Source organism: Carassius carassius, chromosome 46 (genome assembly GCF_963082965.1).
Source record: "Carassius carassius chromosome 46, fCarCar2.1, whole genome shotgun sequence".
In the NCBI taxonomy this organism is placed as follows: Eukaryota; Metazoa; Chordata; class Actinopteri; order Cypriniformes; family Cyprinidae; genus Carassius; species Carassius carassius.
In genome coordinates this window covers 20068327-20095593 of record NC_081800.1, presented here as the reverse complement: position 1 = coordinate 20095593, position 27267 = coordinate 20068327, and the positions used below count along the sequence as shown (strand labels likewise).

At 37.2% G+C, this 27267-nt stretch overlaps 1 protein-coding gene across 2 annotated transcripts in view; it reads left to right on the top strand.

Annotated features, from left to right (window-relative positions):
* The window catches only part of LOC132129438 (plexin-A2-like), a 193320-nt gene that overhangs the window by 120628 nt on the left and 45425 nt on the right, over positions 1-27267 (top strand). Inside the window, exons 9-17 of one of the 2 annotated variants that reach the window (XM_059541037.1) lie at positions 2071-2185; positions 3249-3449; positions 6743-6839; positions 7210-7409; positions 13923-14074; positions 17839-17956; positions 22326-22462; positions 23218-23385; positions 25174-25267. In XM_059541037.1, the coding sequence (XP_059397020.1) occupies positions 2071-2185; positions 3249-3449; positions 6743-6839; positions 7210-7409; positions 13923-14074; positions 17839-17956; positions 22326-22462; positions 23218-23385; positions 25174-25267 (1282 nt within the window). Of the gene's footprint in view, positions 1-2070; positions 2186-3248; positions 3450-6742; positions 6840-7209; positions 7410-7974; positions 8435-13922; positions 14075-17838; positions 17957-22325; positions 22463-23217; positions 23386-25173; positions 25268-27267 lie in introns of those variants that run through there. The other variant, XM_059541038.1, reaches the window with a different exon arrangement.

The following is a 27267-nucleotide window of genomic DNA, read 5'->3' as shown; positions in this document are numbered from 1 at the left end:
AATATTAAAGAATGCAAAGAATTCTGTAATTTCAAGACAGATAAGTGGTACAACATAAAGACATTCATTAATTGCAACACCACTTTTGTGGTATACAGGTTATCATGCAAATGTGGATGCTTTTATGTAGGTCGGACCAAGAGACGTCTCAAAGACAGAGTATCGGAGCATAAATATGCCATTAGAAAAGCTAATTTAGATTACCCTATGGCAAAACATTTTCAAAATGTGCACAATAGTAATCCAGAAGGCCTAATGGTTGAGGGTTTAGAAACGATCAAAAAGAGCATTCGGGGTGGTGACCGTTTAAAATTACTTCTACAGAGAGAAACATTCTATATATATGAGTTACAGGCCACAGTATACCCTGGTTTGAATGAAGAAATAGATTTCAGTCCCTTTTTGTGATATGCCCTTTGTTGCTATGTAACCTCCTAGTGGACTTTCTTTGTACGTGCATGTAATTTGTCATTCAGGTGTTTCTAATCAGCATCTATAAAAGAGTAAATTGTTTGATTGGAAAACATACCCTGAAGAAGGCTGTTTGTGCCGCTATGCGTGGGTTGTTTTTCCCCAATGTCTTTTATTTTCTAACATGAAATAGCCAGACCAATAAAGGCTTTTTATAATTTTCTAAAGAAGAGTGCTTTGGATTTCCTTCTACTACATTTTTGCTGTAGAGGTTTATAGCTTTAGAAGTGTCTCCAAGATTCCTCAACATCAAATATATGACATGTTCCTCTACGTGTTCCTTTGCTTCTGAATTGGAGGGACTGATGTGTGTTTATTGGAACATGTTGGTATTATGGATTCTGCACGTGCACTTTCTCGTAAGTTGTGCTCATCTGCATATAAATGATGAATAGAGAGCTTACTGCTGGAGGCACGCACACAGAGACACGCAATGCTCATAATGTATGGCTGTATTCTCTCATGGTTTGCCTACTGCATATTGGAATATTATTCATACCGCTATAAAGGTGGCGCACAGGAAGTGAAGTAATACAAGATCACAACCCTGGTTTATCTAAATTGTATCCTTAAATGTAACACTTAAACTCATATTGTTCCCGTGAGACGGTGCTTGCAATTAACGTACCGTGAAAGGCTAAATAACAACCAAAAATAGCTGTACATTCAAACACTTAACTATATCTGTAAATTGAATAACTGTCCATTTCCCTTAGGTGGTTTGAAATATCATGTTATGATATGAATTGAAAACTAATTTGACTGTTCTAAACCAGTTTAAACAGTTTCAGAATATTTTATACTGTCTTGGCTAGATTATTGTTGTTGTTGTTGTTCAGATGTTGAAATCAGTATCATACGTTCTGTAATGTTTTGGTGCAAAATTTTATTTTGAGAATGCAAACCATTTTCTTTTTTTGGCTACATTTAACACAAGTGTATTGATATTATCAAAGGCAAAACCAGTTACTTTGGTTAGCAGTATTGGACTTGGTGTAAACAGGCATTCACCTGTACTGCTCTAAATGACTCTCTTCGAAATGGCCATATAACCTATAAACTAGACTTTAAACTATCTAACAAAATTCCTTTCACTAACTATTAGAATACATAGTATTATAGTTATTGCAATTAGAGTTGGATTGCGTCTTATGTCCTTTAAGATGTGTATTCACTTAGGCAGTTCATTGTCTCACTCACAGACAATATAGTCCTAATGCAAATCATATATCACAGCACGAATATATGTCTTAATAAAGTCTGTATGTCTCAATACCAGAGTGATAATAGTTCTAACCTGAGTTCTAACCTTTGCAGAGCCGCAGTGCATCTGTATGTGGGTTTCAGTGGCACATGCAAATTTCCGCAGCACACTTTTAATTTATTCAGCATTAAGCTGCAAAGGTCAAGGACACAGCAGTGCTGGTCTCAAAGGCACAACCTGCACCCCATTGCTAATCTAAAACCCAGAGCTACGTTTTTATGCTGACTACTTTCACAGTACCCTCAAAAAAGGGCTTTGGATCATAAACCAGGGACATCATCTGAGTGGTAATAATACTTTATTCTGTCTCTCTCTCACTCTTTCCATCTGTTTAGGTGTCTTTCCTGTGTGACCAGTTCTTTCCGCTGCCACTGGTGCAAGTACAGAAACCTCTGCACCCACGACCCCTCCAGCTGCTCTTTCCAGGAGGGACGCGTCAATGCCTCAGAGGTACACACACAAACACACACTGTGTGTTCAGGTTAGAGTCTCTCAGTAGCACATCTACAGGATCACAAACCTCTGGGGAAGAGCTTCCAATAATAGCTGCTGAAAAAGTGTGTGTGAAGTCGATGGTCGCCTCACTAGAGAGTATGCATGCATGCGTGTGTGTGTGTGTGTGTGCATTTGCAGGTGTTCAGCTGATCAATGTGCTACATTACACCCTGTCAGGTGGTAAACACACTTGCTCACCCTCTCACAGCGAGCAATTAGCAGTCAATATCCGGAATTTTCTCCCTCACAGCACACACAGACTTCCCACTTATTCACACAAAGCCATATGCACAAAATAAACACACACTCATACTTAAACAGGCAAAAACTCCTTACGGTGCACCATCAGTCATGGTATGTGTGTGTGTGTGTTTGTGTGGCAGGTTTGTATGTGTGTATGTTTGTGTACATATGCAATTGTGTTCTCCTTTGTGTGTGTGTGTGTGTGTGTTAACCTTTAGGGAGAAAATTGCTGTCGTAGAAGTTAGCTAAATATAATAAAAGTTTGTGTGGAAATCTTCAAGGGCAGAAATGGTTTATAAATAAAATATTTTTTAAAAGAATTCTGTAAAATGAAGACAATTTTCCTACATATAAATACAACTAAATACACATTTTATATATAGATTTTTTTTTGTTTATATTAGCCACTTCAAGTAAAAATAAATAAATCAACTTTTTGTTGTACAAATTAATTTATACTTTTAATTAATTAATGTTGCCCTCATAATTTATTTCTTCTTATTAAAGAGCACTATTTTATTGTATTTTATTTCATTTTATAAAAAAAAAATCAGACACTTTGTAAATTTAAGTAAAACATCTGTTTATTTGTGTTTGTTGCACAAATTAAGTTATACTTAATTAAGTGAAAGATTAATTGATGCCTTTGTAATTTATTTATTCTGTTGCACTATTTTTATATTTTTTTTATCTGAAAGTGTATCTTTTTATTATTTTAATTTGCACGTGTTTGTTTTCACTACCCATTCACCTCTCACTCCATTCATTCCTTTAGGACTGTCCTCAGCTGGTCCGCTCTGAGGAGATCCTGATCCCGGTAGGGGAGGTGAAGCCCATCACACTAAAAGCCCGGAACCTTCCGCAACCTCAGTCGGGTCAGCGCGGCTACGAGTGTGTGTTACACATACAAGGAGTCAGTCACAGAGTTACGGCGCTCAGATTCAACAGCTCCAGCGTACAGTGCCAGAACAGCTCGGTATGTTTGGGTTTGCATGTGTACTCATGGGAAAGATCATGATGAAATCTCATTTTTATCTCATTTTTTTCTCTTAGACATCAATTATATTTTATTGAGAACAAACTGAGACATATGCTCAAGTCTTTTTCAATATGCTCAAGTCTCTTGCTTTTTTCACATAAGAGATCTCGACAGTGTCTCAAACTGTGCTCAGATTTGCCAGGAAACAGGATCAAGTGTACAATCTAAAAAGTTCAAGATCTCAAACATTTCTTATGCAATTCTTCCAAGACCAAATTATCTGAGCTATACTAACTGGCTCTATGCTGAGAGAAAAAAAAACCTCAGAAGACATCTCAGATTGAGCTCATATTTGCCAAGATATTACGTCAGGTCTCAAGCAGGGGCTATTCTAGAATTTTTTCAACTGGGGGGCACAAGAGGGGCCACGATTAATACAGAGGGGCCAATCTTGTGTTGTTTGAACTGTATATCCAAATAATTTCAAGAGTTCAGTAACCTTTAAAATCAGTAATAAACAGTGATACCCTATTATATTTTAATAGCAGTTATTCACTGCTCTAAATCAAAACAATCAAATACAATTTGTATTAACTTTTCACTTTACAAAAGTGAATGAAAAACTCTAATAAATAAAAGAATCCAGTGTAAAACTCACAAATAATAATAATAGAATTTATTTATAATAGCCTTATATAATATATATATATAATAGCCTTATTTATATAAATGCAGAATACAATTAATATTTCATAGAAATAAATACACAATTAATGAATTAATATAACTAATATAAATTAAATATAATAAATTGTTTTTATTATCCACATCCCATTCAATTTGCATAGCAGCAGTTGCAGTAATTTTGCATTGATGAATAAACAAAATCTACTTATGTCAAGGCTAATTCATCTTAAGCATATTGATTTAAAAATATCATATATCCATACTTTGTTAGATAGCTACTTGTTCAAAAAGGTAGCTTTAGTTTAACATGTAAAATATGTGGATCCTATAGAAACAGTTTAGAATAGCTTAATTAGTCCAGTGTTATTTTAGTATTAGTTATTTATTTTGCTATTTAATCATGCATTAAATATTTATGTATGATATTTGCGGACATATGACGAACATATGATAAAGCCAGGTGCTAAATTATTTTTTTCATTTTGATTACAAGATGAAAAAAGATGTTCAGAGGGATTTCAGCATATGTATATATTTATATATTTTCGGCATTTTTTTTATTTTTATTAAAATGTCTCATTAATCAGGCCAGTAATGATTTATTAACAAATCCCTCTGGAGATACCTTCAGAATACAGAGTGTGTATAACTGGAGAGTTTGGTGCACATAGCTGCTACATAGGCTAAGATGTTTGTACTGAAGAATGACAAAAAACTCATTATGAGAAAACGGCATTTAAAGAATTGTAATGTAAAAGCTAATTATTTTTTTTAGTGGAATCAACTATTTACAGACACAATATCTTGTCAAATCCTTAGCAATCAACAATACAAACCAACTAAAACACATCAGAACCTATAACTCAGCATTTATGGCCTTCAACTAAACAGAAAAACAGTCAAAAACACTGTGGAAATGTCAGAGCACGTCACGTGATGCGTCTGAACGAATCACGTTGTCGGAAATTGGCATCAGCCAATGAGATTCACTTTTAGTGTTAAATGCCCCATTGTACTTTCACAATTGGTTGCTGATGAAAAGGACATGACCATATTTGGATCCGAGAACATTGTACGGGAGAGAGAGCTAGAGAGAGAGCTTTCCAGGGTGCAGACAGCAATCGTGGAGCACCATGGTGATTTAGAATGCCAACTGAATTTATGAGAAATCTACAGACGCAAATAGACTAAAGGTGTTGTAAAATAAAGACCTATATGTGTATTTTGGACTTTTTTTTCACCACAAGTCTGAAAGAAGACATGTTATTGAAGACAAACAGCCCCAAATCTCAAAATTGACCAGTAAAAAAAACGATGTTTTTGCATGTGTCTCACCCATAGACTGTAAAAAAAAAAAAGTCTCAAGTGTGGAGCGTTAGATAAACATCATACGATTTGTTTCGTCACCTCACTTAAGTGAAAAAAGTCGCTAAGCGACTGCATGATTCAATAATGACTTTATTAGAATTGCAATTATACTTTTTTTAAACCATTGCTTTAAATTGCGTTGTTGCCTATATCGGCGCGTTCGGCCGAAAAATAAGTAAATCGTAACGCAGTAAACCCCTTTTACATTCAGCATCAGAGGAGCATAGTAAATATAATGATTAGCATCTTGGTCTGCTCTAGGAGATAACATCGTCATCGAACCTGGTCTGTCTAACACCGAAAGACGTTAGTTAGTACTAACGTTAGTACCAAACACTTCTTGCACTGCAACAACTTTTTTTCGTTGGAAAACAGCAGCTCGCTATTCTTGGTCCTTGTTGAGAAGCATCGCGACGCAATCATGAGTTATTTACTAAACTGAAAGATTATGATTTGAATATTTGAGTGACAGACAAATAGAAGGGTGGGGGCACATTGGGGGGCCAATCACTTTTCAGGAGGGGCCAGTGCCCCCATGGCCCCTCCCCTGGCTACGCCACTGGTCTCAAGTGCTGAAACATTTCTCATTGGATTCGTTCTAAACCTAAATGATCTGAGCTACACAGGGCTCTTAATGTACATCAACACTTGCCATTTGTTTGTCCTAAGGAAAAACAAAGTTGATACTTAAAGTGCATTAAATGTAACTAAAATAATCTTAAACTATGTAAGAGAGCAATTTATGCCTCAATTTAATCTCAACGTAGATCCACAAAAGCACGCTGTGATGAATCATGAATTAACACAGCCAAGGTATATTTTACTTTTCTACTGCCACTTTTCACTCTCTTTCTGTCATTATCTTTTAAATGAACACAAACATACACATAATGTAAGTAGAGATTAAGGCAATTGGAGCTCAGTGTCCAAGCTATAGAAAATAGGAGTGTAGAAAGTCTTCCTTATTGCTCAGACTGATGATGCAAGTGTGGAGTAACTCAATAAAAGCACTAATACAGTCAAACCATCTCTCTTTTGTTCTCTTTTTCTCTCTCGTGTTATTTGCTTGTATACTCTGCAGTTTATTCATTCACTTTTTGGCTGCATGTTGTAATCAATAATTGACACAGCAAAGACTAAATCCAATAAAACAATTCATAAACTTTACATTATCTCAGTGTTTGCACTGTCAGGAAAATGTTGAAAGCTCTTTCCATCTCTCCGTCTCTCTGCAGTATCTGTATGAAGGGATGAAGATCAGTGAGCTACCGGTGGATTTCTCAGTGGTGTGGAATGGAAACTTCATCATTGACAATCCTGAGAACATCAAGGGTAACACTTAAAGAAACCCACGAAATTAATGTGTTTTTAAAGCCAAAAGTCTGTAACCTGTCTGATTCTCCCGAAATCATTCTGCCCTAAATATAATTTGAGGTGACTGATCGGACTGATTATTATTCAGTCCATGGTTTTATCGAAAAATTAAAGTCTGAAGCTACTTTTCTCATGCTCAGCGAAACCTCTTAAGCATCACAGTTGTGCTGAGCTTCATCATTTCATCAGTCCTGATACATTTATGATCAATAGCTCTACCAAACTGTCGGATAGGTCAACCTAAGTCAGAAAACTTTATAAAAACTTGTAAAGTTTTACACCCAAAAAAATCCTTATTACTTCAGTCATTTCTGCTTGTGTCCCACAGTGCACCTGTATAAGTGTGGCGCTCAGAGAGACAGCTGTGGCGTGTGTTTGAAGGCTGAGAGGAAGTTCCAGTGTGGTTGGTGCAGTATGGAGGGCCGCTGTAGCCTACGCCAGCACTGTCCCATGTCCAACCCCTACACCAGCCGCTGGCTTCACCTCGCCAGCACAAACGTCAAGTGCACCAACCCTCGAATCACTGAGGTGGGTCACATATTCTATACAGGCCTCACTCTGGTTTTCTGTGATACTTCATTTCATTTAGGATACATATGGAAATATATCATATAGATAATGTACTGTCAGCTGGCCTGTATTGAGTAATCCAAGTAAAGTGTTCCAGAGATCTCTAAAATTTGGGGCCAGTAGAATTTTTGTTTCCTTTAATCAGCAAGAATGCATTAAATTTATCAAAAGTGGCAGTAAAGACATTTCTGTTTTAAATAAATGCTGTTCTATAGAGCTTTCTGTTCATCAAAGAATCATGAAAAAAATGCAACTCCGTTTCCTCTCAAGTATTTAGCAGCACAATAATAAGAAATGTTTCTTGAGCACCAAATCAACATATAAGAATGATTTCTGAAGGATCATGTGACATTTTAGACTGGAGTAAATGCTTTTCTGATGAAAGTATACAATACCAGTATGTATTCTACATCATTCATAACTCAAATGAACACACACACAGAGTTGTGTGGAGGAGTCTCCATCCACGCATATTTCTACTCTGTAGTCTAACTGAGCTCTTTATTGATTCTGCTATTCATAGACTCTCAGAGAAAGGTGAGCTGTGTGTATCGCGAGTAATATCTCTCTCTCTGTCTCAGCTTGTCTGCCACTCTCATCGTCAGTCATACTCACTTTAGCCGCCAATATCTCATGTTTTCTTGTAATTAACACAATGTTGGAACATTGATGGCATACTGTGTGGGGTGTGTGTGTGTCTGTGTCTGCTGGGAGACTTGATGTTTAATTAGTTCATGTAACGCACCAGTGCTCTGTGTTTAAAGTACCTGATTCATGGAATTCATTGATTCATGTGGCTGTTATATCATAAGCTGTTGCCCCATGTGCACACCAACCAATTAAAAAGTAAGGGTTATGGCTTCCTGTTGTTTGTTTTCATTCAGGCTAAATGGGCAAATTAAGGTTATGAACAGTTTTTGTTGTTGATGGAGCAGTATTGGTGTATATGTATGCATTTGTGTTTGTTACTCAATTTATGTTATACCTTTATCTGGAAAGGTTTTACTTAATGACAACCTCATAATGTATTTATTTTTGTTAAATAGTAATGGGGTTGTATTTTGTATGTGTTTTTTTTTTTGTACTAAGGATGTGTAACAAAGGCTCTGTTAATTTTTGTGAAAACATTCAAAATGTGTTAAGAAATTAAAGTTCAGCTGAATGTTTACTTATCCCTCAGTTATTAAAAAAAATAAAAAAATCGTACATCATTGGGCCATAGGATGCCCAAAAAAAAAAACCACACAAAACTTAATATATTATATTTTTGTCAAGAATTATAAAAAATCGTCAGTAAGCTCATAATTTGTACTAAAATAGTCTGGTCTGGCTATGTCTATTTTTATGTTTCTGCAAGGTCAGCAGACATTGAGGTTCAGGTTTGTTCCAATCCGAGCTCGTGAGCGGAGAGCGCATTTCTGAATATCCCGATCCGCTCGCTCATTCCGTTGGGTTTTCCCTCAACCCAGAATGGCCTGCTGGTTCCAAAATATGCAAGGAGTCATTTTATTTGTTTAGTAATAAACTGGTGTTTTCTGTGTCGCTGCTAAGATTAAGTTGACAATGCAGACTCGCCATGAACGCCTGAGAGAAATGCACATTTCATATGGATTACATCATCAGAGAGTATAGCCCATTTATTGTGGTTTGAATATTTTAGTTTAAAAGAAGACATTTCAAGTTTCTGTAATATATAGCCTATATTTCTCAAATCTGTGAGTTTAGTTCACATGCAATGCAAGTGATCCTGCCGGCGCCTTATTACATTGTCTGCTAGGCTATATATTTGCTTCTTATTTATTAAATACGGAAGCAATTATTTATTAATTGATCAATGTATAAAACATTGATCAAAATTAAGATACAATTTATACAAAACGAAAATCTTTTTAAAAGAGTTTTCTATAAAACAAAACTTAATGAAGTCGTCAAAATCATGTTTTACCAAAAACAGCGACGTTGCTCCCCATGCAGTCTTCTTTGCCTCCTCTATCTCTATGTGCAGACTGAGCTCGTGCGTCATCTTCACGCCAGTTATTCACCCAATAAAGTGTAGGCCTATGTATTTCAAAAATGACCGACTGACCGCGACCCGAATATCATTAAACATATTTTTGGATGACTCGTAACCACGGGCAACCGTAGGGCGACCACAGGCACCTGTTCACTTTGGATCAACCCGCGCATCACTGATATATATATATATATATATATATATATATATATATATATATATTAGTTAAATTAAAATGCACTAGTACTACATTTCACTGAGTATTGATTATTTTAAATAGCTTTGCAATGCAACTATAATAACAAAGTATGTGAAGACTTTATATGCTACTACATGCAAGCATGTTTTTTATAGGCCAGTCTTAAAATACAACACACAATTTTATGAAAAATGTAGTATTTATATAATATATAGTGTCCATGATTTAAGGTTGATGACCACAACACCCATCCAAGTAGAAAAGAGCACTCAATTTAGTTTCAAACACACACAGTGGAGCATTTCCTTCCAAGCAAATTAGTACTTAGCACATAAATGTAAAAATTGTCCTCTAGAGCCATTGTTGCCACGATTGTCTTTTGTTCTTAATTTAGTCATTTCCTGTGTGTTTTTATCTGAATATAGACATTCGTAAGCTGATTTGTGCAAATACATAGACATTAGTGAGATCTGCCTACAAGAAAATGACAGTCATGAATGATTAATGCTTCTATTAAGCAGCACTCTATCCCTCCTCTAAAGACTTATTAATATTAATGAGGCTTAAGTCTTCAGTGAAAGCAGAGGGTTCAGCATCAGATGAATATGGAGGAAAGTCAAGCACTTGACGCTGGTCTTGACATCGCTCTTTTCCTCAGATGGTCTCTCAGCCTCTTCTTAGTAGCTCAGTCACGGAAAAGGTTGGTGTCAGTTCAAGCTTCACAGAACTGATCTTGGATCAGCCATAAAAACTTTTTGAATTTTGGACATTTAATGCATTTTTATATCAATATTGATGTTGGATTTGTGTTTGAGTAAATCATTATTACTGATCATTGCTTTTTATAAATACGACACAAATTTTAAATACGCATAATATAGCTTAATATTCAGAATCTATTATAGACTTTCTCCCTCCCTCCCTCCCTCCCTCCCTCCCTCCCTCTCTCTCTCTCTCTCTCTCTCTCTCTCTCTATATATATATATATATATGTATATATATGTATGTATATATATGTGTGTGTGTGTGTATATGTATATATATATTTGAGTGTGTGTATAGTTGGGGGTTGGGGGGCAAGGATCTCCCGGTCAGCGAATGTCACACGCCATTTTGAAATGCAATTGCACCCATCCATGAATTTGTTTCAAAACATGGACCAAAGCCTCAGGAAATAATCTTTTACATACACATACACACAGGTACACACAGCTCAACACTGACAGGGAGAGTGACCATCCATGATGAAAATCATCATGAATAAATTATATTGTGCCTGATAGAACCTTCTCTCCCATCAGAGCTACAACGCTTGTATAGTACAAAACAGCCTTTCCACAAAGTCACATGTCTATTTACAGAAAAGCATTCAGCTTGACTTACTCAAAAACAAACTCCAATTTTAATCCGGATGCACCACTTTCAAGTCCCTCGTTCCTTTCTTTCCTTGCTTAAACACTTGCTTTGTTGGCTGAAGTTCAAACCAAGGCCCTCTTTTACTTTTCCCTCTTTTTCAGGATTTATTGCAGCCAACCACAGGGACATTTAAGAGCAAATAAAGTGTTTAGTGTGCAGCTTATGTAGCAAGAAACAAGTCATAAGCTGAGTTTTATCAAGCCCGTAAATTGCATCTCAATGTGAATTTAGGATGTGCTTGAATCAGCTGAAAAGAATCCCAGGAACAAATCACACCTTTCGTCCTCCCGCTGCACACTTTCATTACAGCTTCCTAATTATACATAGCAGTTGAGCGTGTGAAAACCCTCAGAGGACAGGAAATGCATCCCATTTAGATTAGAACATGCTGGTATTAAGCATTATCTTAATGAAAGAACCTTTCCAAACTGTCTGCAGCACACAATAACAATTTTTACCTGCAAAAGGACATGATGCCCAGGTATATGTTAGGTAAGGAGCATCCAGGCTGGGCTTCTGCTTTAAAAAAAAGCATGCATTAAGAATGAAGAGACTTCCTGTTTGTCCCTGAGACACTCTTAAGACATGACACTGGCCCATGGCTGGGATTGTTTCTGTGTGCAGGTGTCTGTATAACTCAAAGCCAAACAACCAGTGAGAACTCTGAAGATCTTCTCAAGAAGTCTACATTGTCATTCCATGACCAGAATCTAGACAGTTGCTTTTGTAATGATGGTGAAATTGCAGACGGGTACAAATTGTAGCTCTGGAACCAGTAGCTGTGTGGCAGAGGAGGCCGTCTTCTGGGTCAAACAAGGCAGTGCTTTCACCTCCGAGTGGGCGGACGAGACTTTGAAGTATTGAGTCAGTGTGAGAGATATTTATGCTCTATGAATAAAGCCCATTTGATGTCTGTAATGGCTAGTCAGAACAGCACCGCACTCGGGGTGAAGCTGGAATCTGACGCCCAGACTATTATCACATGAGCTGATGAGATTTAATCTACAGATGAAAGCACTGCCGCCAGTGTACACTCCACCATCCTTTCATTATCAAGTCATTAAGCATAAATAATAAGGTTGCATCTCTAAAGATATATCTATGTAATCTGTAAAGAAGGTGTGAATATGTTTGGAGTTGGATAGTGGTACTGCTTTCTGCGGTTTACAGTATATACTGCATGCTAGTTTAAAAAATGAATTCCAGTATGCATAAATGTTTAAATACATAACCTCACAGTGTTTAATGTAGATGAAGTCTGGATTATCTTTTTTTTAAGATATACAGTTTTACTTTTTATGTATTATAGTGTTATTTTTATATTTTTATTTTCATTATTTAATTTTTTACATTATTTCATTTTATGTTTGCATTTCAAGAATAACCGCAAGCCTGTTTGTCCAAATGTGCAGTGTATGCGACAAAAGTCATATAAAACCTTTTTGTTTTATGTATAATTATTTAAACATACTGCTGAAATCTATGATGTAATGGTAGATTAAAATGCTAAATATTTTATGCTCTATTTAATATGAAGTCATGTAATTCTAACATTGATGCTTTAAAAAAAAGTAGAATGCAGTATATATATATATATATATATATATATATATATATATATATATATATATATATATATATATATATGCATAAATCAGTTCCACATTGTGTTCTGATATCAGTTCTGTATTGTTTCGGCAGTTTATTTAGCTGTAATTAGTTAGTCTTAGATATAGTCAGTCTGATGCTGACTCGTACCGATATGAATATATTTAGCATTCCATTCTTTCTTTTATTGTTCTTGTCTTGTCCAAGAAGCAATAAAAGATTCATAAACTTCCACCCTAAGGTTCACTAGTGACACACTTACTTTACATCCCAACCGATTAATGTCCACATAAACTCTCACCGACACACTCCTCCCATTGAGCAACTGCAGGATCTAGTCCACTTCCTGCACCACACTGCTCTAGAGCAGTAAACAGGCACACTTAGAAGATGCTTTTGCTTTGATCATGTTGGTTTTACTTCCACATGACTGCACACAAATGGTTTATTGATTGTGTATGTAGTGCCTGTACTGTGCATTTGGCCTTCTGTCCGTCGCCCTCTCTCTCTCTCTCTCTCTCTCTCTCTCTCTGTGATATTTGGTTCTGGAGAGGATCCAGGGCTGAGCTTCTCTTGGGTTTTAACAGCACACAAGGCTTTTGGCACCCAGAGCCAAGGTCACGCTGAGTGGCCATATTGCATTTTATGAGAGGGTGGGCTGCTCCAAGGGCTAAAATAGCCTCCTGATATATTTATTACCTGTGACAAAGCCATGCAGATCTACTGAAGAATTTTAAAGTACTATGCAACTTTAATAGGATAGGAAGTTGCCTCAATGAGTTTTAATGATATCTAATTTGGTGCTATTAAAGTGAAACAATGCAAGGAACAATTATCTTAAAAAGGAAGCTTTTTAAAAGGTTCATTTTGAGACATTTAACTAGTTAAGGCTTATGCGTGTTAACTTTATTAATTATGTCTCTGTGTTATGCAGATATATATTTGTCTTTCCTGATGTTTTTGCATTAAAACATTTCAAATGTTCAACCTTTAAAGGGGTAGTGCACCCAAAAATGAAACTTCTGTCATCATTTACTCACCCTCCAAATGTCATTCATGTCCTTCCAAACTAGTATGAAAAGTAAGTATGAAAAGTAATACTTTTTATGCCATTTCTGAAGATTTCTGAAGGATCATGTGACATTCGACATTTCTGTCATTACAGAAATTGAATGGTTTCCAAAAAAAAACCTACTGACTTAATGAATCACTGACTCTTCCACTCTCATTTCAGGTGACCCCAGTGGCCGGACCACCAGAAGGGGGCACCAGAGTGACCATCCGTGGTGTGAACCTGGGTTTGTCTTTCTCAGACATGGTCAACAACGTGCAGGTAGCAGGAATCCAGTGCAGCCCACAGGAGAACGGCTACATCATTGCTGAACAGTGAGTGACTGTAGATCTGTAAAACTCCAATGAATTCATGCTGTTAAAGTGTGTCTGAGATAAGAATGAAACTTGTTTAGCTTTTCTTGAATCTTTTTCAAAATAGCAAGCGCTGGAAAAGATAATGTCCTGCTTTGCACATACTGAGAAGCTGTTTCATGGGAAAAAACACCTCTGTTTTTCATCCAGTTTGCTTTAAACACACACAGGATCCAGTGAACACGGCTTTGATGTCACAAGCTTAGAGAGACCAATCAGGGCTAAGTATGAAAGGCAGGGTTGGTCATGGTCTTCTCCTTTATGCTCTATCGAGTCTGTCTTATCTGACAGAAACATCTTAACATTGGCAGGAAAACATTTCCGTCTGAAAGGCTAGTTGTCAGCAGTGACCAGGGCTCTTTTGAAGCAGAAACAAGCGCCAATTAGAGTCCAGACAGACCTGGGTTCATCCCCGCCTGCAGTAGTTCCTTTTTCTCAGCATCTGTTTGTATTTATCCCTGTGATTTTGTCATTAACCATGTCTGTAAATATCCTAAAGCCAGGATTTCATCATTAATATCAAACCTTCTGGGGTAAAAATTGGGCTAGAGGAGAGAAATCGTGATGATTTGGACATGCAGAAAATTGGCTGCTCTCAGCTTTTTTGTTTCAATTTTAATTTGATTAAAAAAGGAATTTCGGTTAAAAGGTGAAATGTGTAATTCCTGCACACTAGCATTACAGAATTGTATAAATAATGTTTGCTTTCAAACAGGTTTCCTTTAAACACTCCCCTCATTTTGATTGGCCAGACAAACAGCCCCAAACTAATTTCATTGGTTGAAAGAATTCTTAAACAAAGATGTTTTGAAATCTCCAGAGTGTTTACACTTTGAAGAGCTCAACCTACAGATTTAGTTATATTTTAATTTCTGCATATTAAACTGTGATAGAAGAAAGTATATTAGCATCAAAATAATTTCAGCTTTAAAATACCCAGGAATTATTTGGTGCTCTTTATTCTTCACGTAATACACTCCTCATTATCCGTCACTCTTACTGTCTTTTTGCTCAAGAAAAATTTCAGAACTGACAGCTAACTAAATATTATTGAGATACTATTATAGTTTTTTTATATTTTTATTAACAAGTTTTAGTCATTTTGATTATAAATGTACAGAATGCCTAAATGAAATTAAATGAAACTAAATGGAAATAAGAACTAGAAGAAATTAAATAAGTTTAAGGTTTTTTTATTTATTTATTTTATTTCAGTTAAATTTAAGTAACAATTTTTTTTTATGGTTTTAATTTTAGTTGACGATATTAACCCTGTTAGCACTGGGTTACTAGGACACTGTGTCACTGTATCCAGCCATCTTTATTCTTGAGAGAATCATGTCAGCATTCATCATGTCCAGTTCAACAGAATGTGAGGCGATTCTACATTGCATTAAAACTCACATCAACCTTATTGTACACAGGCATTCTAAACATTTGGCTTTCAAGCATTTGCGGCATCATGTTGTAAGGGGTTATCAATAGCACACAGCGTCTGCGTGCAGGTGGAGTATGTCTCCACAGCACCTCTCTTTGCCGCTGAGGTGGGGACAGACGGATCGAGGGGGAAACGTGCGGTAATTGAAATGCGTGGCATGCTGCCGGCTTTAGGAGGGAGATTTGTCAGCCCTTCTCTCTTCTGACAGCAGTTGAATCCGAGCGGGACGAAGCCGAGTGGGAGTGGATTCATTTGTATGGCACGGTGAATGGGTGTCATGAGGATATGGAGAATGCACCATTGGACCCCATCAAACCCACAGATGGAAATGGAAAGCACATATCTGTGTTACAACAGTCCTGTCTGGTCATTTTATACAAAAGTTGTACAATTTAAGATACTCAAGCTTGCTGTAGATTATTTTATTTTGATTTATTTTTGGCCTTTTATACAAGTAACATAGCTTAATATGTCAGAGTATGAACACACACTTGTATTAGGTTGCGGTCACATTAATGAAAATTCATGATGGATGAAACACAGATCACATATAAATTACTTTCAAACCAAGTAACTTTCTGTTGCTCAACTTGACAAATTAATGTGGCCAACTTTATTTGTGTGAGGAATCTTGCGCCCTCACTCGAAATTCCCAATCACATGGATTCCTACAGTATATTAATGACTGGATTTCAAGCACAAAAATGTATGAACAAAGGTAAATGTGACTGCACCTTTACATGGTTACATTTGAATGGCTATCAATGGAGAAAGGTGCATTTTTCATACACAAAATGGTGTGATAACAGCATCTGCCAGCCTATTTCTGAAGCTCACCAGCCGAACTTGCACCACGCAGCAGCAATGTTTGAGCATTCCAACTTTTACAACCTTTAATTGCCTTAGAATGAAAGTCCTCCACTCAGAGTGATTGAGAGGGCATAATGTGCACTGCGAACAGCTGTGAACGCTGTCTTCCGAGCCTGTCAGACTCACCGCAGGAAGCCATATCACGCCCACAATCGCAAAGTCTGTGCCGCATGCGTTCTGACAGTCATCCTCGATGATGCGAACACTCGTTATCAACCAAACATCGACTGCAGCACACCCGCCCCCATGTGCTTTCAACTCAGATTTTAACTTTCATGTCGGTTTCATGTTTACTTTATTTGAGGGCCAGTCAGTGGGCTGTGTTTTTATTATGCCATTTGATCTGACCACCCGTCCGTGCCGATACCTGATCAGCCCGTATGATGTAGCAGCATCATTGTGTTCCCTGATCAGAGTGCATTATAACGCTGTATTGATTTGTGCTGGGCATCACTGGCTCTCCGTATTTGGATGTATCTGCAACTTCAGGCACTTAAATATCCCAGGGGTTGATTGTTATTGGTATTTATTTATTTATTAAAACATAATTTATATTTGCAACTTTTGGTAAGTTTTGCAGCATTTTTATTTTTATTTTAAAAAATATTTTTTTTTTAAAACCGTGATCATAAAAATAAGGAGAAAAATGCACCATATTAATATTATTTTTTCTATGTATTTGTAAAAACATTAAAAATAAAAAAAGTAAAAATAAAAAAATTTACAGCCCCCTTAGTTGTGATGTCATTTCCACCACACTAAATTGTTAAACAGTGTCAAGGGGAATATCATTTTGTGAGCAAAATAGTTTTATTGTTTGACATTTCCAAGCTATAATTTTGTTAAATCCTGTAAAAAAATATATATAATTTGTGCATTTAGAATGCATAAAATGCTAGCTTTGAAATTAGCCAGTAGCAAGTCAAACAAGTTCGCCATTTTATTCCATGATGCAATGTCAGAAAAAGAAAATAATAAAAATGACATAATTCTCTTGTGATGTATGCATGTCCACTGTTGGGACTACTAGGTTAGAGGACAAATTAAAAAAACCGGTATGAAAATATATTGATGTCTATACATTGGCATTCCCTTATGCCGGTGATTTTATCAATTCAACTAATGGAATGTGTGCGCTAAAGCAATCAAGGAACCAAAGCAAAAATTACATTGAGATCAAGAGGAAATCAATGGAGGGAGAGGAAGAGTCACATACTGATCAGTTGCCAGGACTGGGGATGACTTCCAATGCTTTGCTTCCTCACTCTGGAGTCAGTCCCGAAACGTTAAACTTTGTAATCAAGATTAAGAGTACTGCGTGAACAGAAGTTGTGATAACTAAGATTTCTATCCATTTAGGTGACTTTCATTGAAGCCAAGGTTATATGTAACATGTCATTGTGTATTTCTTTTTCAGGATCGTGTGTGAGATGGATGCAGCTCCCACAGACAGTAAACCCGGCTCGGTCCATTTGTGTGTAGGGGAGTGTAAGCCAGAGCTCCAGACGCGCTCTTCTCAACTCTATTCCTTTGTGGTAAGACCTCTGCTACATCTGAATAATGCAGTGAAGTAGTAGTGAAACTGGCCATTGTTTTGGTTTTAAACTGGGCTTTACTTGGTCCATTGAAGAAAACTCATGGGTCACTGTAATGTTATGCCTTTAGACAGGTGAACCTTGCCAAGGTTGATTTGTTCTCAGAAGAGCTTTAACCGTGAAAATGTCAAATCACAGGGAGTGACTCAGAGCTCAACATGCTGTACTTCAACTGTTCAAATAGCTACTCTTTAGGAACAAAGACTTATTTCTGCATAGATTCATATGGCATAAAGTCCATATCTTCATTAGACGTCCGATTTATATATAGAGAGAGAGAGCGAGAGCGAGAGAGAGAGATAGTTCTGGCAGGAAACTCTAGATAACCTAATGACATCATTATAACATGGCACAGCTGATTGGTTATCTCCTGTATCGGTAGCCACTAAGCTCACTGCTCAACATTCAAATATATGACTTGTGCTTGCCATAGCAGTTGCAGCTTGCTTCAGAAACTCTCCAACTTCCCCAGCTCCACCTGTATAGATCTGCTAAGATATGATTCATGTATGCTATATGGGAGTTATATGGTTATGTATTAACCAAATACATTAACATTGTCATGTACATGACCGTGCCTAGCCCTCAGAGAGTTGTCATGACAGAAACATATATATATACATATATATATATATATATATATACATATATATATATGTATGTATATATTATTAATGTTTAATAATACAAAACTAAATACAGATTTGCAATTAATCTCATAATTCTCTATTTTTCAGAGCAGAATAAAAAACTCAAATGGTAATATTATCAAATACTCAGTAAATATGTTAAGAAAATGATTGCACTACACATACTTTATACTGTATAAAGTTAAGCTTGACATTAAAAAATGAAAAAACAAATAAAACTAAAATTTTCCATTTTCTAGTGTGAAAAGTCCTTTTCTCGAACAATTATATTGTACTGTAATATAACATGTCCTTAAAGACTATAGACTATATACAACCTCATACTCTTTTATACTATTTTGTTTGTGTAAGCAAATTAGAAGCAAAACCAGTACTATATTTATAATATATTTATAAATTTAAATTATAGTAGCAGGATTGTTTGTATCTGTCCAGACAGTTATATAGAAACCGCATTAATGTGTTGGAACTGTTTCTCCATTCAAATTTGAGTCATTAAAAGCCATAAGGTCATTAAATTAACCTTTTTATGGTGCGCATAACATTTATATCGGCTAATTGCTATATTTAGCCCTTTTTAAAGTAGTGTTTTTGTGCACTTTCAGTAGATTCTTAAATGATACCGCAGATTAGTGGTTAATAGCATTCTTTACAAGTGTATTTGCTAAGACATTAAAAGAAAAGCGTGTTTATTGAACTAATGCACTCACCAAGCACAAAAGACTCTGTGTTTGTCATTGTTATTGGTAAAACAGCAGCCCTGCTTCCTCCCTTAAGTAGCGAAGCTCTCGTCAGCATAATAGAACTTGTTCTCGGTTATTAAAATATTGAGTGATTATGAACACGAAGCACCACAGGGAACACACATTGAACACGGAGACAATAACAGCCATTAAGCGAATCAAAGGAAGGATGGTTGCCATGTTGTCTTGTCGTAGAGGAGCACCTGTGGGAACTCTTGCGCACCTGTCTCAAACACCCATCCGAACGCCTGGGGTTAATAGATAATCAACAGCAGCATTCACACGCATACAAAGGCCAACAATTATCCATACCACCACAATTAACAGTCTCTGCTAATTAAGGGAACTGTTTATTTTACAAATGCGCTTCAGCCCCTTCCTGTATGCGTTTATGCATGTTTGTGTGAGCGTGCGTGTGATTTTCCTCCATGCCTTTCATATCGCAGTCAAATATAGAAGCAGCATGTTATCTCAAAAGCTCTGCCAAATGTTGTTGGACAACATGGGGTCCCCAAGCGGCCCACCAGTTGTAGAACAATGCGAGGCGCGACCAAAATTGGTGTTAATTCATTTTTAGTCAATGCACGTGTGAAGTCGGCCACCATCCATTTCTCGTGCTTTCTTAAGACAGAGATGCCTGTTTCTGTTTCTCCATCTGCTATTTTCAGTCCCTGTGAACAATAAAGGAAGAGAACTGGGAACTAGAGAGCTTATGTACAACATTTTGAAAGCCTTTTATTTATCCTTAGACATGCTTTTCATGTGCTAGCATCACTTTATTTATGAGCTGAGCAGTAAGGCGTATGAGACTGATGAAGAACAGTTGTTATTTACAGATGTAGCTGTCTTCTGTGGAACACCCACCCACATCTAGGCAGCTTCAGATTCAGAACATGCATGTCTTGAGCTGATTCAGAAAGCTGTGCTGTCATTTCTGTGCTACTAGTGGAACTAAATGGAATAAATTTAATAATTCACCTTACTGAGACAGTTTGCTTTTTCAGGGTAATTAATATTACTAAGATTATTAAGTTTATTTGACATTAAAAGAAAAAAAAATCTGCATCTTGAACTTTAACCCTCTGGAGTCTAAGGGTATTTTTGGGGCCTGGAGAAGTTTTGTCATGCCCTGACATTTGTGCTTTTTTCAGTTTCTTATAAATATCTAAATGGGTAAAGTCTAATCTCACTGTAATCAGCACAAACTGGGCTATAATAATATAAGAAATGCATGTATGTACATGATTGTGTTTTTGAGAAAAAAAATATTATGCGTGGTTAGTGAAAAACTAAAAATGTTAAAACACTTGAATAAGGCAAAAAAACACATAAAGAACAATGGTTCCCGGGATTTTTGAGAACTGGAGCTTGTAGCCTAGAATTTTTCTTTCTAAATGATGTGAAAATCATCTTGTTTACTCACTCACAGAGAACAATATATTGATTTAAATTTTCTAAGACACTTTTTGTTGGTAAAAGTCATATGCGAGTAGGCGTCAACTACCATGAATATCATTGTGATTTACACCTGAGAAGACAAAGGCCTGCATAATGAGCTGCATAATGAGCCTTTCAGTCATCTGTGCCACTGAGAGTGAGGAGTTACAAGAGAGAATGTGCGAACAAAATAAATCTATATAATTGTATGTTTGTAGTTTATTTAGAATATATTTAATTATCCCACAACATAATTTAATATCCACTTGGGGGTGCAGTTAAACAGTTTATTAGAAACAATCAAAGCTGACTTTCAAACAAATTGTTTGGCATCCTTACTCCAGTCACACAATCCTTCAGAATCCTTTTAACAATCTTATTTTCTACAAAAAAAAACATTTATTGTTATTATTATTATCATTATTATTAATGTTGAAAAGAGCTGAGAATATTTTTCTGGGTTTTTAGGGGGAATAAATTGAAAGAAAAGCATGTTTTTACATTTGTGACAGTTATCTATTTGTTACATTTATATTATTTACATCAAGCTTTTGAATGGTATAGTATTGTATATTGTTATTGAAACTTCATAATGTTTCACTTGATTACTATACATTTAGTCAGGAATTATAGTTTGGAAAAAGTATTTGGAAAAAGTCTAACTAGTAAAATGTTTACACGTTATGTGAAAACTAGTACAAGTATATAAATAAATAAAAAGAGACTTACTCATGTTTATGATATCTGCTGAATAAAGTGCTGCATTCTTTTTTTCTGAGGAAATCAATTTCTCAAATCCTCAACCACATGACATCTTTTTGGGGTGAATTATGTCTTATTCCTCTCATCGCGAAGCAAACAGTAAAATAAACACTTGAAGAACAGGCTCGCTGCTTTTTCTTCTGTTATGGGCGTATTCAAGCCGCGCGCTTCAGTTTGAATCTGAATAGCGCGTTCAGCGCGGGGGCGTGGTCACATTAGATATAATGAAGGGAGACTTGAAAAACAGACATCGCGTTGTTTTCATATGGATTACTTTATCACAGAATATCTGTTTTCGGTGGCACTTGTTTAGTTTAAAAATAGACATGTCAAGCTTTCTATAGATATCTCCCCCATGTATTTTCGTTGAGTATTCACGGAGTTACAGTTCATTTTAATGACTTGTTTGTAAATGAAGATAAGCGCAGACAAAGGCTGCAGACAGCACACCTTGTTTGTTATCTTTATTTTATAAGTGCACAAAGTTTTGTTGTTATTATGTCTGTATCCAAAAAAAAGTAGACCCTTTACAGATTCGATTGATGTATTGCTCCTATCTGTACGATTAAAACTGAAAGTGTAATTTAAGGTCTTTTCGGGGTTATCAGGAGAAAATGACTCAAAACGCGTATCCGCGTTAATCGACTCGAAAGGGCTTTTTTTATTGTCTCCGTCTCTTGCTTGTTTCCTACCCATAATCTCTTTCTGTCTTTGCAGATGCCATCGGTCAAAGGATTGTCTCCCAGTCGGGGTCCAGAGTCTGGAGGAACTAAAGTGACTATAATGGGGGAAAACCTTGGGGCAGGCAGCAGCGTCAGTGTGCTTTTTGGGAACCAGACCTGCGAGTTTTATGAGTAAGAGTCAGCCTTTTTAAATAACGCATGATATCCCTATTTTAAGAAACTTAGCTTATCAAAATAAATCTTCAGTAATAATGCGAAAATACAATAATAATAATTAATAAAATAGCTTGATTTGTTTTGTGAATAATAGAGGCTAATGTTCAATATATTCACTTACTGTTCATTTTATGCCTTTTATCAATCAAAGATAGCTACTGATTATTTACTGTTTAAACTTTCTTTAAAAAAAAAACACCTAGATTTCTCCCTCTTTAACTGTTTCCTCTTCCTCTCTCTGTAATTTTTTATGTAAATATCATGCCTCTGTCAGGCGACTTCCTATATTTCCTCCTTTTCCATCTCTCCAGGATCACAATTGAAATATGAGGCTGATTGTAGTGCTTTAAAGTGCAAGAGAGGGACAACTTTAAGGCGATATTGGCTAACTGCAGATTTCTATTTTGCTCTGTGTTCCTGTGTGAAGGATGATGCGTTCAAGTGTTGTTGAGGTTGCAATAAGTAATAGCTTAACACTCTAATACGCTGCAGAGAGATTGACTAATGCTCACTTTGCACAGGTAGCACTTTCAGTGAGAGCTGTAAGAAAAGACTGCAGTTGAAAAAGCAGAGAGCCACCCACTAGCGCCATTCATATATATTGTGTCTAAAAAATATGTCTAGCCATCTGTTATTAAGATAAAACTTTGTGTTGTGCTTTGTCTCTTGTCAGAATCTGATTGGTTTGTATCTGTTTGTTTTGTCCTCAGACGGACTATGACGGAGATTGTGTGTTACTCTGCCCCTTCTCTGACGGGTGTGGGGCCGGTTCAGATCAGCGTGAGCGTGGATCGCGCCCAGGTTCAAGATAGCCTGACTTTTGAGTATATAGATGACCCCACGGTTCAACGCATTGAACCGGAATGGAGCATCGCAAGGTAACTGTACATATATGATTCAGTATTTTAGTATTGGATTATGCATATCAGAAAGTTTGGCCAAATAGCTGGCATTTAAATCACTATTAGCAAACACTTTTGACTTTTTGAAGCTGATAATTCTAGTACCATTTGAACGGATATCAGACACATTGCTCCAAGAAATTGATCTGATTCACTGAATGCAGTTCAACAGCTTTGTTCAAGGCTGTATGTTGTTGTGTTATTGTGACTTGCATTCAGATCCTTTCATCTTATAAAAAAAAAATGAGTTGCACCATGTCAGGGTGATCGGTTTTATAAATGTAAAGCTTTTGTAATTCACTTCTGAGATCTAAAAAAGGAGCTACTAATATTTCTTGCTGCTGAAAATCCTTTGCACAGTCTGTAGAGTTTGTCTTATGTCTGAATATAACTTTAAATAACAGCATGTAATGCAATACCAAGGGAACCAAATGAGAACCCATTGACTTCTATTATATGGGCAAAAAAAGAGACATTTCTTAAATCATGGCATAATTTGGGTAAGCTTTCCCTTGGAATGATTTTTAAGCAATTCACTGTTCAGAACTGGACTGATTGTACAGAGCCTCAACATATTCGTATGAAAGTGCTACACATGATTAAATACAGTAGCAAAAATGAGACAGAATTAGAATGTGCTGAGAATGATTACATAAGTGATGCTGAGATACAGGTTCATTCCAAGCTGGAGTTAGAGAGAGAAACACTGAAAGAAAATGTCTCTTTCACCAAATCCAACACATACAGTAGATACATAAGTACATATTATCATGCTCACAAGGAAATTGTATTGCTCAAAGGTTGCTTTTTCATAGCTCTGAAGATTTAAAGTGATAGTTCACCCAAAAAATGTCAATTTTCATCTTTAACACCCTCATGTTGTTCCAAACCTGTATCCCTTTTTTCCCTTCTAAAGAACACAGAAGAAGATGCTTTGGAGAACACTAGGAACCAAAACACATTGGATACTATAAACTTCCTTTGTATGAATTAAAAATAATAATAATATGGGGACAGTTCTCAAAAGAATTATTTTATGTTGCATACATAAATATACAGGACATACACGTTTGAAACTACATGCAGGGGAGTAAATGATGACTGAATTTTTTTAATGTTTTGGGCAACTATAAACAAGTTCAAATTAATGTTCAACATGAAAGCATGAACATAGTTTAAGGTGATTCTAGTAAAATATTTTCAAAAAAATTAAAGATGAGACAGAAGATACCGCTATATTGTTAATGTTGTTAACATAGCTGTCTAGGATAACAGATATTGAATGAATCTTCTATGTGTTTTTTCATTCTTATGGGCGAGTGCCCCATGCCAGGGCATCAGTAGATGGGGTCACAATGCTGAATCTGTTGTACCAGAGCGTTGCCACACTGAACAGAAAAGCGTACGAGCGGCGACTGGCTAATGAAGTGCTCAAGAGTAAAGAACTTAAACACCTAGAGCTAGATCTCCTCGCCCATTCCAGTCCCCTATGTTGTGCTTTATCAAGCCGTGGACATTCCCAGAATGTGTGTTTTTTTTTAGTATGTTCAAAGACAACGTCTAGTATGTTTGATTACATCTACTGAAGCCAGTTAAAAGCATCTTTAATCAGGACTTTCTCAAATGCTTATCTTTTGAGCACCACATCACAAAGAGACAAGTTTTAAGGGAAGTTTTGGTTCAATTGGAGATGAGTTACTTCTGCATCAAAATTTTTACGTTCCCCCCATTCAAATTTATATAATCTTGTATGTGTTTTTTTAGCGGACACACCCCTCTGGTGGTGACTGGGACTAACTTGGATGTCATCCAGGAGCCGAGGATTCGGATCAAGTACGGCGGGCGGGAATCTGTAAACGTGAGTAGCTTCATTTGTGTTATCGTTGGTTTCTCAATTATCCACCCTCACTTTTGAAATGACCTTAGTTACCTGAGCTCAGGGGCTTCTAGGAGAACAGCTCTCTCATGTGACCTGATATCTCACGAGGGCCAGTGCAGTGAAACCAAATCGTATCAGTTTGACCTCAGAGATGCACGACCTTGAGAAGTGGGATGCTTTGTCTGCAGGTTTGAGTTAATTATCGGTGACTTTCAGAAGAGAGAGGATCACACAATCTGCACTCTGCCTTTTTTGGGATGTGTTAGACCGTCTTTTCTATTGACCCATGGAGGATAGATCCGTCGTGACTCACTGCCACAGCTCCAGAAATCTCATATATCTCCTAGCCACAAGCCTCTGCGTGACCTCTTTTCAAGCTGTGTATCTGTAATTTTGACTAAGTATCCTGCTGAATTATTCAGTCTGCACAAAGTGGTGCAGATGAGGCATTTTACTATGCTCATACCACCTCTGTTGAACTGGAATTTGTTGGGCATTATTTGTAGAATCCTACATAAAACCAGCTTAATCCGAGCCGGTACTGGTGGATAGTGGCCAATTAAAGAGGGTTGTATTGGTTAATGGGATTCAAAGGATGATGAACTGCAGACAGAATGGCTTGGTCAGCATAAAGACATACTCATAGAGACAAGACTCTGTGCACTTTCTGAAATCCACGTAAGTGGTAAGTGTGCACGCAAGACTCCTTGGGCTTCATTCAGCCAGTGTGTATTTGTTATACACATCAAGCATCGCTTCCCTCAACATAAGGGGCTGTTTGGGCAATTCTCGTGGTAGTTTAGCAGCGCTCCCCTTTTCCAAAAGAAAAAGGGTCGCCTATTGTGTGCTACTCTGAGCTCGGAGTCCTCCTCTCATATGAGACTAAATTCTCAGTTTTTTCACCAGAGCGCTCCAGTACTACATACTGTTTTTGAGATGCACTGTGAGAGCAGACATCCTGTTGAGGCAGGGGCTGAGGCTCGGGGAATGGCGCCTTCGCACCAAGGTGATGAAGCAGAGTTGGAGAGGTTGGCCAGACTTGGGTCGATCGGTTTGCGACTCGAGAGAGCATCGCACTATCCCCTCTGGCTTCCTCTGACTCATCCAGCTCCACTGGGGCTGGACGCAATGGTACAGGCGTGGCCGAGGCTTCATCTGTACATTTCTTCCTCCAATTGCTCTGCTCCCGGGCCATTCCATCTACGAGATGCTCTATCAGAGTGCCATGAGAGCCCCTCCTAGAAGCTATGCTATGGTAAGTGTGCACGTGAAGTCTTTGCACACTTTCTGAAATCCACACTGTGGTAAGTTCGCACGCTAGTACTCTGCGTTCTTTCTAAAATCCTATATGGTGAGGGCTTCGCGCGGTTGCTTCGTGCCCTTTCTTGAGTCGGTTAAAGCCCCGTTCATCTTGGGCGCAACTCCACCCAGGTATCCTCTGATACCTATCTAGAACAGGGCGTTGCTACTAGAGAACTGTTGAGACAGCTCTTTCGGCAAGTTTTTGCGAAAGCTAGAGGTAGTGCCTGTGTGACAGGCAAGACTTGGTAAAGAACATGATAGGTTCTTAGCCGTATCCCTTTAAAGGAATCTTTCATGATTCCCTGAGAGAGAACGAGACACTGCGTCCTCTAGCTCCCTGCCATGCTTCGGACGCAAGCTTCACGAAGAAGATAAGTGACGGGTCCTACGGGCGCGTATTTATAGTCGCGCCGGTAGTGACGTCAGAGGCTGTCGCCGGCCAACACATTGGCGTTTTTCAAAGTATGCTTCAGACACGGGTCACGACGAGGTGTTCCCCAAAGCAACCCCTAGAAGACGCAGTGTCTCGTTCCCTCTTTAGGGAACCATGGTTACATTCGTAACCGGAGACGTTACTAATTAATTTAAAGGAAAATCTTTTTTTTTATTTTTATTTTTTGCCAAATAACCCTGTGTATGTGACCGCCCCCACAACCCCCAAGCCTCGGAAAAACGTT